At 40.2% G+C, this 14314-nt stretch overlaps 1 protein-coding gene across 5 annotated transcripts in view; it reads right to left on the bottom strand.

The window, feature by feature from the left end:
- Positions 1–14314, bottom strand: part of LOC108941140 (transient receptor potential cation channel, subfamily M, member 7) — a 35690-nt gene that overhangs the window by 8908 nt on the left and 12468 nt on the right. For 3 of the 5 annotated variants that reach the window (XR_001966610.2, XM_018763721.2, XM_018763719.2), the window contains exons 5-25: positions 11254–11467; positions 10607–10731; positions 9492–9663; positions 8623–8797; positions 7043–7166; positions 6791–6863; positions 5411–5511; positions 4852–4986; positions 4531–4584; positions 4281–4421; positions 3951–4082; positions 3566–3843; positions 3232–3460; positions 2918–3073; positions 2514–2657; positions 1751–1879; positions 1366–1617; positions 985–1159; positions 628–760; positions 285–469; positions 27–159 (exon numbers count right to left, since the gene is read on the bottom strand). Coding sequence is in view for 4 of the 5 variants with exons in the window: in XM_018763721.2 (XP_018619237.1) it covers positions 27–159; positions 285–469; positions 628–760; positions 985–1159; positions 1366–1617; positions 1751–1879; positions 2514–2657; positions 2918–3073; positions 3232–3460; positions 3566–3843; positions 3951–4082; positions 4281–4421; positions 4531–4584; positions 4852–4986; positions 5411–5511; positions 6791–6863; positions 7043–7166; positions 8623–8797; positions 9492–9663; positions 10607–10731; positions 11254–11467 (3260 nt within the window). In the remaining variant the exon portion in view is untranslated. Of the gene's footprint in view, positions 1–26; positions 160–284; positions 470–627; positions 761–984; positions 1160–1365; positions 1618–1750; positions 1880–2513; positions 2658–2917; positions 3074–3231; positions 3461–3565; positions 3844–3950; positions 4083–4280; positions 4422–4530; positions 4585–4851; positions 4987–5410; positions 5512–6365; positions 6406–6790; positions 6864–7042; positions 7167–8622; positions 8798–9491; positions 9664–10606; positions 10732–11253; positions 11468–14314 lie in introns of those variants that run through there. The other 2 variants (XM_018763722.2, XM_029256139.1) reach the window with 2 other exon arrangements.

Below are 14314 nucleotides of genomic sequence, written 5' to 3'. Positions count from 1 at the left end.
ACATCAGCATTTTCTGGAAAAAGCACCTGTCTGAAGTGACCCTGATTCTTTCTTCACTCCCAGAGTGAAACTGGTCATCCTTTTCTTGGAAGTATGTCTCCACACACTGCTCTTCAAAGTCATGCAGCTTCTTCTGATCCTCTTCCGTCAGGAAAAGTTCTGAAGGAGCAAATAAAGACTTGTGGATTAACTAGTGAAGAAAGGATGTTCAAACTACAGCAAAAAGCCACTCTGTGTTGGCTGGTGGTGGGCAGAGAATATGAAAAAATAGGAGTTGACCATACTTGGTCCATACGTCCTGCTGTCCTTCTTCCTCTTCCTACAGATGCAGGAGAAGAGTGAGACCAGATGACTTAACAGGATGAGGGGAGGGGGAAGGACTGGTTTCTCATGGTACACCATTATGAAGTGATACCGCTGGTACTTCCACACCAGGTTCGACATGGATTTCACTTGGAGATACACGTTACTGTGAGAAAGAGACAAGTTTTAGCAAAAAAAAAGTCCTTGTCTCATGAAACAAGCAGCACACAACAGGATGGATGAATAAGGAACATGCAAAATTTAAATGCCATTTAATGGAATATAAACCAGTTTTACCTAACAAGATATCATTATCAAACTTACTTGAAAAAAGCAATGAGTAGATTGACCATGAGAATATACTGGACAAAAAGGTAGACTGCTTGCAGTAGAGGGGTCAACCACACTCCCGTGTGACAAAGATCCCTCACAGGATTTTCGGTACTGTTGGAACACACTGAAGAAAAATTAAAAACAACAGCTGACTGGTTTTGTTTTTGTATACATTTCACATTAAGCTCCACCAACTAGAGCTGCCACAAGTGTCCCAATGTTATCATTAGCTTAGTCATCATAGTTTCGTTCTAAAAGTAAAACAGGTTCCTCATCTGTAGAGAGTGAAAACTAACATCCACGCCATGGGTGCAGATGCAAGTAAACGGGAACCGTTTTCATCCTTACCATCAATTTCATATGCATATACTTCACCATACATCATCCAGTACGGCTGAAAGACCACATCTTTAGCTAAGGTCCATGATGGTTCTTCATTAGGGTACAAGATCGCTTTCCTGGGAACGCCATAGCTCAGAAGCACAACTGCCATTATCACAACTATATAAAACATGTTGGCGACCTGCAACCAAAAAAAAAAAAAAAAAAGGTTTAAACTAAGCAAAGACTATACTTTGGAAGAGCAAGTGACATGAGACCCTGTTGTGCTTAAGTATCCAGCAGTCCCGATGAATTAAACAAAGTCTAACAGTAGCACAATAGTCAGCTTTGATGTTTGATCAACGCAACGTAAATACAACACCATTACTTGACACTTGGTGCACTTACCATTTTACCAATCATCATGACATAGGGTCCAGCTTGTTGATTGACTGCCAAAATATCCAGGAGCCGCACATACCAAAATATTATATTCAAGCAATACACTATCCTCCCAGTTACGAAGACTGTCCCTGTTCCAAATCTCAGTCCAAACCCAACAAAGAATATGACAATGGCAAGGGTGTCTGAAATATTAAAATAGTCACTAAACCAGACTTTAATCTTTTGACTTATTTTTCCAGCCTCAGACATAAACATCTATAGGAAGAAGAACAAAAAAGGAAAGAGCAAGGTTAGCATTTCAGCAAAAATAACTGTAAAAAAAGCAATGTTGCAAGCAAGAAGAGGACAGCAGCTTAATGGCACACATTGGCCTACGTTATGGGGGTACCTCACGAATTTTCTCGACGGCAGAGGTGAAGATGTAGAGGATGACAATCCACTCTTGTGGCGAGGGCCATGCAGGCATTTTCACAAGGACCACATACGAGTACAACATCAGGAAGCCCAGGTATGCCAGCTGACCGACGAACAGAAAGACGACAGTGGGGAGGGGGGAGATTCACTCAGAAGTAAATAGAACTTCCATCTTTCTGACCTTCAATGTACACCCCTCCCCCATCACAGCTCTCCAATTTCGTTTGCCAAGCTTAAATATTTTCCCACAACGGACAGCTACGACAGGTTGGGAAAATATACTGACCCCACCCCTTGCCCTCCCTGACCCTCTTTCAGTCAGCCTTGTAAAATAAGCCCTCCGAGTGCCAGTGTGACCGTTAAGGGCCGGAAATTCAGGCAATAATTTGTCCTTGGAGGTATTCATCACTCACAGGTGTAACTAAGTGCAGCGCTGGTTAAAGGGCTTGTAAGCAAGTGCCCTGGGGGGCAAATTCATCAGCCTTTAGCAGAATGTCATGCCCTCTGTGATTATGTGCCCGCGTGTTCTGTGATTATATCAGTTCCTCTGCAGCCCCGATTGGGAACACTGCTCTCCCTGGCTCAAAAATGCAAATGAAACGCCGAGGGAGCTGGAAATGTGCCTGCGGGCAAAATGGAGTGACCACTAAAGCCTGAGTGCGAGATGTCCTCTGGGACACCATCACCATGCAGCCTCTTGGCCCTGTGTAAAACGAGAGCTCACAGTTCTCGCGTACCGTGTTGAACCAGAACTTGACAATGGGAGCATGGTAGAATGCGTAGAACTTCCTAGTGATGGGCAACCGCCTTGGGCGCACATGGACCTCTGTTTCGCTTTTTGCCTCAATGTTGTCATTCAGTCGAGCTTCCTTGAAAACATCCTAAAAAGATCAAATTCGAAACAAAGCAGATGATCATTTTAACTTGCTTATAAAGTTGACATTTTTACTGAATGCAGCAAATACCAAAACCAATATTCGGAAAATATATTTCCCAACATACTTCTGGGAGCATGGTAAAGCATTGTCTTGCAAAGCTGATAGACAAGTTCATTAGAGTATACACTGCAAGTCCTTAAATTGATCGGTTACTCATAGAACATTCTAGTATAATCCATCACTGCGCGGTTTGATAATTGCACCATTTGAATGTCATCAGCTGGGTTCTGGAAGCTGTGTTCACTGTCCTCCATTGTCATCTGATGGGCATCTTGCGACTGCGGGATGTGTGACATCTCAGCTTTGGTCTTGTACTCCAGCATGAGGATGGCCGGAGGGACCAAAATGCTTAAAATGACCTTAAGAGCAGATTAAGGAAAGAAATGTGTATTTTAACATCTCTACTCATTTTATTAGGTCAAAGAAGGTGCGTGCGTGCGTGCGTGCGTGCGTGCGTGCGTGCGTGCGTGCGTGCGTGCGTGCGTGCGTGGGGGGTTCAAAGCAACAGGCAACGCACCTTATACCAGGAATTCTTCCTCATGTTGAGGCGGCCCATCCACATGTCAGATAAAAGCATCTGTGTGCAGGTATGGGCCACAAAAGGCCGCAGCCTAGAGGAAACTGCCAGTTTCAGGCATGTCGAGTTGCTCCAGTTTTTCAGTTCGTAGGTGAGCAGTTTCATGGCCATCGTCTCATCTTGCCTGAAGGACTGTTCCAACAAATCCACTGCCAGAGTGCCAAACTCACTGCAATCACAGTAACCAGTCAGCAAAACAGCATCTTCCAAAACAAGAAACACTATTATTCTGAATTTGTTCCCCACCCCCTTATTTCTCCATGATCAGACTAACTTTGAGTACTCCTTGAGTTCCTCTGAAGTATCATCCACCACATCACTCTTCTTGGCCTCATAGCTCATCGAGCGGCACAGCTTGCAGGCCACCAGAGCTTTAGCCATTGATTCTTCACCATGCTGCCAGAAGAACAGAGACATCTTCTGTCTCTTCATCAGCACAGCCCACACAAGCAGCTCATTGAATGGGTAGGGGAACCTGCGCATCTCTGGGTCATCAATATCCACTATCTCCTCTCGGCTCTTCTTTTTGGACTGCTCTGATGCGGTCTCCAGCTGGCCAAAAGGATGCACCATGATCAGCAGGACAACTCAGACAGACATGGTGAAAACAAGATGCAATCATTTCATAAAAAGCAAAATGAATAAAATGTTTGGGGCACCTTCGGTTTGTAGGGCTGTGCAGTTTTAATAAAGTGATTGTGCCGAGTCTTCTTCTTGTCAGCCTGGATGCTGAAGGACTCGTGGTTTTTACGCAGCTGTGATCCACTGCTGGACGAATGCCTTCCAGACCGCTGTTAAGAGAATTGTTTGAAAACACCAGAAGTTTCTAACCTTGAGATGATCTACATGCAGTAACTAGAGACCATTTAGGCTGATAAACTCAAAAGGTCCCAGAAAAGAATCTTAAATATGTATATTTAATATCAGGAAAGAATGAAGATTCCACTGAGTTACTTAATAGGTTGTTTTTTTTTTTTTTTTTTTTTTACCCGGCTGCTTCCGTGGAGATTGTTGTAAATGATTCTGAATCTCTTTCTGGTGTAGTTGCATCTGTAGGTCCCACCCATAAGGTACTCAATGACAAGGCCCACATCAATCAATGTGATTTTGTAATTTGGTGGCAGGTTTCCCTAAAGGGGGGAGGGGGGTTTAAAAAACGTAAACATCTTAAACATCTGATCTACCACAATAAAAAAAAAAAAAAAAAAAAAAAAAAAAAAAAAAAGTAAATTCTCATACCTGTTTCACATCCCTCACAAGGTAGAGTAGAGTTGGATTGGTTGGGGGATGTTTCTAAATCAGGAAAGCAAAAGTCAAATGGTTAAAATGTAATCCATGTGAAGGGACAGCAGAGACGTCCAATGATGAGGCAGTTCTGCATGTAAGATAGGACAGCAAAGAAGGTCTGATGGTGAGGTTCTGTGTGTGAGACAGGATAGTGGAGAAAGTTCCCCCAGTGAGAAGTTACAGGGGAAAAAGTCCATTGATGAGGTTCTGTGCGAGACGCTACAGTTGCTATGTTCCAGTGATAGGGATGGGTGTGTAGAGCGGGGAAGATACCGTGTTGTACAGCTCCTCCAACCGGTTGATGGTGAGGAAGCGGTGCATGCTGACGCCATTCTCAATAAGCAGCTTGACAAACTCCACACGATCCATTACCAGGGCATCCATCATGGCCTGTTCCAGTGAGCCCACCTATAGCAAGTGTCCACAAACCCAGCCATAAGAAAGCATGCACCCATCTGCCAAGTTTCCCCATACCATCCTCCATTTAGCAACTTCCAGTACAAGTTGAACATTGAATTTAAGTTCTCATTGCAAGCAGTTGATTCCTCTAAAAGGTAATGTTTTGGATTATTTTAATTCCCATAATTGAAACATTTCAAAAGCCTACATTGTTTTTAATCAGTCAAGATCTAAGATCACTAAGAATTAAACGACTGCTTCTTTTAACATGATATAACATTTCAAGTCTTTTCTGCAGTTAACTCCTACCGAATGATTCAGAGCAATATACCCAAAAGCACCAGGTATTTTTTTTCAAAATTATTGTCCACAATTATTTGTCATAGGTCTTGAGATCCAGAGCTCTGGCAGGTCTTCCCTTCAGCATACGTACTAATAGTTGCTGTCCATAAACAAACACATGGTTCTTGGCAATGTCCACCCGGTCCCAGGCCAAGGTGAGGACAAGCTGGTCAAATGCAGAAGCATTTGTGCCTAGACAGACAGTGGATGAAAAACAGAGGAAAACACACACAAATCCATGATTCAGATGGAGAAACTCTCCCATCAAATCCCAACAAGGATCTAAGATCAAAAGGTTTCTTTATATAGTGATATAGAACAAAAGAGGAAAGGAACAATTAAACATTGAACATCCACTTATCTGCTAAGTTCCCATAATAAATTGGCTGCATGAAGGAGGCCATGTTATGTGTGAGAACAAATGCAAATGCCTGAATAGTGCGAACACCATGTCTGACCGGGGAGGGGGGGGGAGAAAAAGAAAAAAAAAAAAAAAAAAAAAAAAAAAAAAAGAAAAAAAAAGTATCCAGTCCTAGATTTCCATAAGATGGCGAATGACATTGCAGCCAATTTAATATGCAAGAACTTGGAAACCAAGCCAAAAGATTTGTTAGGATGAATTTAACCTGGCTAGCACAATTTTGCAAGCCTATTTAAACCTTAATTGAACCTCACCATCACAACATGAACAGCATGTCTTTTATTAGTATGTGAATTTATATATAATCCCACAGAATAAAGGGAAACAAAGTTAAAACACATTTTAACGCCTCTGGGTTTGATGGAAATGCCTTACTGGTTTCTACACAGCGATTGTGTTCTCAGAGAAACAGCTGAAATAGTCTAAGAAAAGGTAAGATGTGATAAAAACAGGTTTCTGATTTACAGATTAGACTCAACATGTTCCACAAAGGGACTAACAGACTGCAACCAGCAAGACATTCCCAGTCCTTGTCATCTGTACACACTGCACTGACAAAAACAGCTAAAGCATGAATACTTTCACAGAACAAAATGATGTACATTTGTATAACACTGGTAGGTACCTAGCTAGCAGGCTTTCCTGTCAAAGTGACACAAAGACAACTGCAAAAAAGATAAGGGGGACATGATACAGTATCAAGAGACAAGACCACACCTTTGGGCAAATAAAGAAATACATAAGCAGTCACAGAGCCACAGTTCATATGTCCTTGCATGCAAACTAAAAGATATCCTTATGTTATTAATTTGTGTTTGGCAGACGGAATGGTGGTGGGGGGACTGAAAACTGTAGCGGCTTTATGCCGTTCTCTCCCAAAGCAAAAAAGAAAGAACCAAAGAAAATTAGTAAACAATTACAGATTTCCCAAAAAACAAACATTCAGTTACAACATTTCAAACAAACGTACGAACAAAAGTTGGTAGTTGTGAGAGTCGCTCTATTAATGAAGGTCAAAGTTGGAATGAAAGAATGATCGACTTGATTTACCTTTTAACAGAGCTCTCAGTATAGCGACATCAATATCCTGATGATCCTCCGAACCGATATGAAAGACCGTTATCTTCAGAATTCAGGAAGAGCAGGAAAGATGGAAGAGGGTGAGATGTTTTTGTTCTTCATTCACATTACATTTTTTGTAAGAAAGTAAGCAGTGTGTGCTGTATGCTATACATAGACAAATTTCACAAGCACAAACTAAAGAAAAGCAGTATTACTAAAGCTAATAACAAATCATTTTACCAATTCTTTGCTCTTCATGCATTCCATCAGTGTTTGAAACAGGTGGATGGCATCACTGTGACCAAAGTTGAACGTCTTTTTAATAGTTGTGATGATTTCCGTGTCAACACCATCAGGTAGGCGTCTGATTGAAACCAAACACAAGTTGAAAATAAACATCAGCTTTCTCTCGCCGTTGAGTTTTGCCATTATTTTCCCTTTCATGGAACCAACTTGATCACTAGACCCCAACATTTGTGTTATAACAAGAAAAGCAAGTACATTAGTGATTAAGGGTATGAGGGTGCAGCTTGAATGCTGCTAAATAAAGAGCTCAAATAGTTAAAGTAATTTTGCCTTGAAGTCACAATCTTTCTTTTATAAAAAATAATAATAATAAAAAAAAAAAAAAAACAAGTTTCCATCACGCAAAAAGTGCAACTTGTTCTTGAAAATCTGCTTGTATAGCAATTCTTGTAAAACATACTCTTAACAACCCTTAATTTAAATGGATAAAAAGTGGTCCTGAGGCACAAAATGTTCACCCACTTCCCCTCCCCCAGCAACATGCAAGATTCCTGCCTTATCATTGAAACACAGGAGATATAACTCAAAGCTCAGAGTATTACAACTCCACAGAGTATTTGTCAGGTGTTATGAATATTGAAATTATAGATTTTCAAAGACAAACATTTCATACAAACATATTTTAATAGCATTTTCTTCACTTTTCTGTTAAAATTTGTTTTTCGAAAATTATCAGCGCACTGAAAGACTAGAAACATAATGGTGCTGCTTGTCCATGTGGAAGCATCAAAATGGTGTGCAGAATCAACTGCATTCTGCATTTTTTATTAGAGCAATAACAATTTGTAGCAATTTCCCAGTGAATAAATGAATGAAAAATCTACTGGTTTTCTACAGAACCTTACCTGTGATTAAATCGAGGGACGAATAATATTAAGCTTTTATTGATTGTGATGCAGAGATTGCACTTAAGAATTGAGAGTTAGAGATTTTGGGTTCCAACCGTACTTGTAACTTGAAAGTCTACTGCAACCATTCATTTCCAATAAATTAATAGTAAATCACTTCAAGTTTTAAATGAATAGTTAACAGGCCTTCCTCTACCCTTTCAACAACTTGTAGCTTCTTGAAACCTTTGCTTTTGAACTCACCATAGATGATGGTTTTAGAGATGATTTAAAAAAAAGAATCATGAAATTTCCAAAATACACTTCCAAGTGGTTACAACACAAGAGATGTGTGGGGAGAAGCCTTCCTTATGTGGAAGTCAACTTTACAAAGCCCATTGTGAATTGAATTCACATAAGGCATTGCTCACGTGAGTACATGAATTCTGGGTTACAAACTACATGTGTGTGACAGTGCAAGTTTTCATAACATGGGCACTCATGATGTGGGGAAACAGTAATTTCACAAGCACCAATGTGTATTTTAAATTACTGCCATAAAATGAAAATCAGCCAGTCATATTAAAACCTTGCTTATACATTTTTATCCTCCTGCCAAATGAACTTCATAAAATATGCCCAGACCCCCCTTTGAAACCTTCCCCCAGTGTATGCCCAGTATCTCACCCTCCCTCCTCAGTCTGCTTGTGGACGTAAGCCAGGATGTCGGCTGCTCGGCCAGTACCCTCACACACCACCACAGGCACAGGAGGGCTCTCCTGGAGATACTCGAGGACAGTGAGGATAACGTTGGGTCCTCCCTCAAAGATGAGCGCCACCACGGGCACACCCTGCCCTATTCCTGGGACACACACACAAAAATGCCCATTGCATCAACAGCTCTCTTACAACACAGCTCTCAAACACACAAACAAACCCTGTATTAATTCTCCACCAAAAAAAAAAAAAACACACACACAAAACAGCACAAGCACTGAGAAAACACAAAGGTAAGCAGGTCTCCAGAGACATTATGTAAGCAGTGTGTCACATTATACCTTTTCTCATTTTAATGGAAATTATTATTTTGGTGTGAGTAACCTTTCATTTCAGGCAAGGTTGGCTTATTTTAAGTACTGAAAGTACATTGCTTTTTAGACTCATCATAATAATCATGAAAACTTACTGTACCTACTGTAATGGGTAATTTACACAATCATAGTTATGCTAGACAGTTCAGAAGTCGGTCCTCTGAGCCTTTTAAAGTTTTATACAATTCTGCTTTTAAAAGGACATCACAGCAGATCCAAAGATGACAAAAATCAAAGACAGGCGCTAAAGTAAATTGACTTAGTGTGTGCATGTGTTGGCAAAGCAAAATTTACTGTCTTTTACAATGTTTAAAATGTAAAAGTGAAGGGCAAGCAACTCAAACAAGCTGCTAAAACACAAATCATTTAACTTTGTTTCAAACCCCAATAGGAGGGAAGGGAAGACGCCCGATGTGCCAAACAGGCAGAGGCCTCCAGTGCCCTATGCCATAGGAAGCTGCTTACTGGCGTGGATCCTCTGCAGATTGATATGTTTCTCCAGCTGCCTTCGCAGCTTGACCTCTGCCCCATACTTCCCAACTGTCCCGTCATCCACCAGAATGAAATGCGAATGGAGGTTGTTCAACACGTTCAGCTTGCTCAGGGGGTTCAGCAGTGTTTGATAGGGGGCGACCACCTGGATTCGGAGAAAAGCACCAGCACTGAATTCTAACCAATGACTGAAACAGATTAGATAAATACAAAGTTTGGCCAACAATTACTCTTCATCCATTGTGACTAAGAGGGCATGACATCTCCCAACACTTGGCTCAGTGGTAGCCTCTTTCTCTGCACTCAGAGCCACCAACGTATGCCTTGGAGGTATAATAAACTGGAAACGCTGGTCTTTAAAGAAATGGCGTAAAGCTGTTAAATATACATACTAGAAAAGCCTCTGGCAATTAGTTTCAGTCATTTACTCGTATTCCAGTATGTGACATTGATGTTACAAGTTACTCCAAAAGTTCGGTCAACCAAAAAAAGGTAGTGTGCGTATATACACACATTTTTTTTCCCCTTCTTTCATTTCCACCTATGAAGTATGCTGTCATTATTACAATTACTATATTGTTTATTCTTTTAACAGATGTCTTTTGCCAAAGTGACTTACAATGCTCAGTTTTGTAAAAATAAGCTACTCACAATAATTTACCCATTTGTACAGCTGGGTAATTGTTACTAGAGCAAGTCATGGTAAGTACCTAAAGGCTACTACAGTGGGAGCAGGAGTCGAACCCCCGATCCTCCTATTACAAGGCAACAGCTCTTACCACTACACCAGCGGCTGCCTCCTGCCACTCATTAAAGCCCTCTTCCTCCTTCTCCTCTTTTTTCAGGACTCTTACTTTAGACACTCACAGGAAAGCAGAGCTGCTACAGACATCGACAAACGCGATGGGAATAACCATTGCTTGAATATCACAGCTAGATGTAGTTCCACTTCAAATCAGCATACATGCTGTACCCATCACTGATCAAGTTCTCACTTAAAAGAATGGCCCATGTGTGGGGTTATTGCTGGTTTAGGACACATACTGCTACTGGAAACACAGAAAGGAAGGACAGTAGATGGTTCTCACGTCTCTGCCAATGAGTTCGTTCCTGTTTTCGATAACTCCCCACGGAGCTATTCCTATAGTGCAAATTTTCCTTGCTGACCGGGAAGAATGTTCTTTGAGGGCGTCGCCAACATGTTTCGCTACACCTGAAAAACATGAAAAAAAACAAGCAAAAATGTCAAAATGTGTACATTTCTAACACATATGCAAACCCCTTAAAGGAGCCTTTTAACATCAAGAAGTGTGGAGCACTACTTATAAGCCATGAGACAGTAAATAATTTGTGCCATGAATAATTCATCGCATTAAACATTTCCTGAATATCACTATGGGGAAAAATCGTAATATATCACTGGTTTACATGAGAAATTTACATTATCATAAAAACTATAATTTTATGAGAGGCTGTTTCGAAAAATATAAATTATAACCGTCTCTCGTAACACCACCAGAGGAGATAAACACCCACTGGGTTAATTGACACACTGAGTAAGCCCCCAAAACACTATTATCAAGTCCCTCTGCCAAGCAGTTGTGTTATGGTCACAAAGAGCAAGCGTTGGCTGAGAGGCTTTCTGAAAGCAGTCACCTTTCACACAGCTGGTCCTGTTTTCCAGCACTTCACCAGTAAAAGGCAGCTTTGTGCTCATGCTGACCCTGGTACTTGCCTGTGTTAACCCCTCCAGTGAGGATCCAGGCGCCGGTGGTGACAGCAGCCTTGATCAATCCCTTGCCCACCACCTGCTTTATACGAGGGTGAAGGTCAAAGTTCTGGATTCCGCCATGGACCGAGATGACAATTTTGGGCAGCTCCATCTGCCACTCCTTAAGCATGAGGCGCAGGATCATTTCGGGCTTGGAGTCATGGGACAACCGCACATACTGAGAGAGAGAGAGCCAGGCAGAGAGGAGAAAGATACCAGAACATCATGAGTATCAAAGAATCCACATTTCACTTTATACAGTGTTTTATATAATGAATTTAAAGGGGGGGGGGGGGGGGGGGGGGACAAACTATATTCAGCACATCTGCACATGTGATGAAATACAATCTTCCTGAACATTTCAAGACATGATTTCAAGACACATAAGTCTGAACCAGAACAGTGACCCAAAATATTTACCAACCAATTTTTTTTTTTTTTTTTTTTTAAAAGTTAAGACATTATTAATATAAAGATACTGGAAGTCCCCTAATCTCTCAACAGTACAACAGAATCTTCAAATATATTATCATAGACATCTTATCAAAAGCACACATAGAAGATACTGCTAATCATTTAAATCCATCTACACATGATTTCCAAGTATCTCAAGACTTTTATGGACACCTATAAATCATTTACAGAGACCTCTACATGTCATACCACCTGGTCGTGAACTTATGTTCCACAGAGTTCACAGGGAGTATAAAATTTTGGTAGGCAAACCAGAACAAACCATAGATGTTCTTACTGAGAAGAGACCTCAGTAACTGAACAGATTAATAAACTGATCAACAACTTAATACTTTCAAAGTAAAGAATGAAATAGCTTTCTAAATTAACACATATCTAGAATGGGTTTTAAAAAAAAAAAAAAAAAAGGTTTAAAAACATATAACAAAAATTCACCTACAGAAGGAACATCTTTGAAAATGGTGAGGGGGGAAAAAAAAAAAAAAAAAAAAAAAATCTAGATTAAAAACTGGGCAGCAGAATTTGATTTTTCTTCCTCCTTCCAAACAAGCTGTTCACACCCAGGTCACTTTCAGGAATGAATCTCATGCATGCTTCTCACCATGCCACTGATGAAACCATCAGTTCTCAGGCCTGATTCAGGCACCTTCCTGTGTGCGCTGGCTTTTGTTTCAGCCGAGTTAAGTTGTTTTGACTGAGCTCTTCCTTTATTAAATCACGCAATTCAAAACACATTCAACTGAAGATATTACTTGAGAACACCTCAAATTCAACAGTACTAAAAATGAAGTGTTGCGAAGTACCCGGAAATGCGAAGATACTATAAACACCGATGAAGGTCATTGTAAATAAAATGTTTCCAGTCTTTGAGCAGTAGCAAAACAATATTTACTTTAAGAACTGATTGATGTACAAGTCAATCTGTGGAAGGCCAAGAACCATGTAAAATGGTTTCATCAGCTTAATAAAATAAAATTTCAACTGTGTCATTATTCAGTGAACAAATCTATTCACAGTGTAAATGACAAATTATCAGCATCCATATATGTGCACCATTGTTCTTGGCCTTCCACAGATTGACTATGTTCTCAAAACTGACAACCTATGGACTTTGGATGGCAAAAATTTGTCATTTAGGTGCTGAATACAGAGTTGTTCACTGAATAATGATACAATTCCAACCATTCTATAAGACAAAAAAAAAGACAACATTTTCATTTAAAATTACTTCGATTGTACCATTATTCAGTGAACAACTCGATATTCACAACCTAAATGATAGTCAAGTTATCAGCACCCAAAGTCCATAGGTTCTCAGTTTTAGCTTCTGATGGGGTGGAACGAACTCCTCATCTCCCTCCCAACTGCCAAATCCCTTCCATCATTGAAGAAGGATCTCAAAACACATTTCTTTCAGACTAGCTTCCTCTCCTGCTCCCCTAACAGCTAGAGAAATTTGCATCCGACCATCTCTCATGTTCATCTTCCTATTTCCAATCTCAACTCTCGCTTCAGCTACTTCAGTGACGCGTACCAGGAAAAACAGAGGCATCAGGTGTCGGCGCCTCAAGCTCTTTGTAGCAAGATGTACGTTTGTATACCCTGAACTGTACTCTGTGGAGAAAAGCATCTGCTAAATGAATAAATAATTATAAGCTCAGTTCAAGCAAAAACCAGTATTCGCAAAGGATGTGCCAGGACTGAAACTGCTGCTTTACATGTCAATTTAAAGTCAAACACTAATCAAAAACAGCACACAACTGATTTACATGAAAATAAAGAGCACTTTACATATTGCTGGCCAGAATAAAACATGCTCTACATCTCATTGAGCTTGCTCTTTATTGAAAATGTGTTTAGCTTTTGAAAAAAAATGTGCTGATTTGAGGTAAACTCTGATAAACTATGTTTTTGGCTAGTTTCTCAAATTGGACAAAATTTTGTCTAGTGGGGCCCCCCCATTAAAGTGAATTTCTGTCTTCTGATAGCTTCTCACTGACACCACCATCTCCAATCATTACTGATAAATAGTAATAGCTGCAAGAGCTGCAGTAGTTTTCTGGTCAGGAGTCCTCGCATCAGAGACTGTCTGATCAGAAGCAGAACTAAATTTAAAAAGTCACCCTGAGACTCATTTTAAAACTGCAGCATGTCCAGTTTCAGTAAGTGCTATTTACTCCACTATTAACTAATGGCGATTTTTTAAAAGTTTGCGCCATTACTGCAGCTCATTAAATCATTTAATTTCCCCATAATATGAACGCAACAGGTTGAAAAAGCATAGGAAGTATCTCTAACGTTTTCCAACTCTGATGCAAAGATCCATCCCTAGTAAGGCTCTGAGGTGCCAGCACAAACCACATGACCCATTATCTTTACTTCAGTGCATGGCCTCCCTTTTGGAAACTGTGATTCACATACAACTTCCTCATTAAATAATTCAGCTTGCAAGATGTGGCTGATTAAAGTTTGTATTAAAATGGTAAAATTATACTGAAATTAAAATTGGTAGTTTTTCCTACAGTAATTTCTTTTTTTTTTTTTTTTTTTA

Source organism: Scleropages formosus, chromosome 11 (genome assembly GCF_900964775.1).
Source record: "Scleropages formosus chromosome 11, fSclFor1.1, whole genome shotgun sequence".
NCBI lineage: Eukaryota > Metazoa > Chordata > Actinopteri > Osteoglossiformes > Osteoglossidae > Scleropages > Scleropages formosus.
This window is presented reverse-complemented; position numbering and strand designations above follow the sequence as displayed.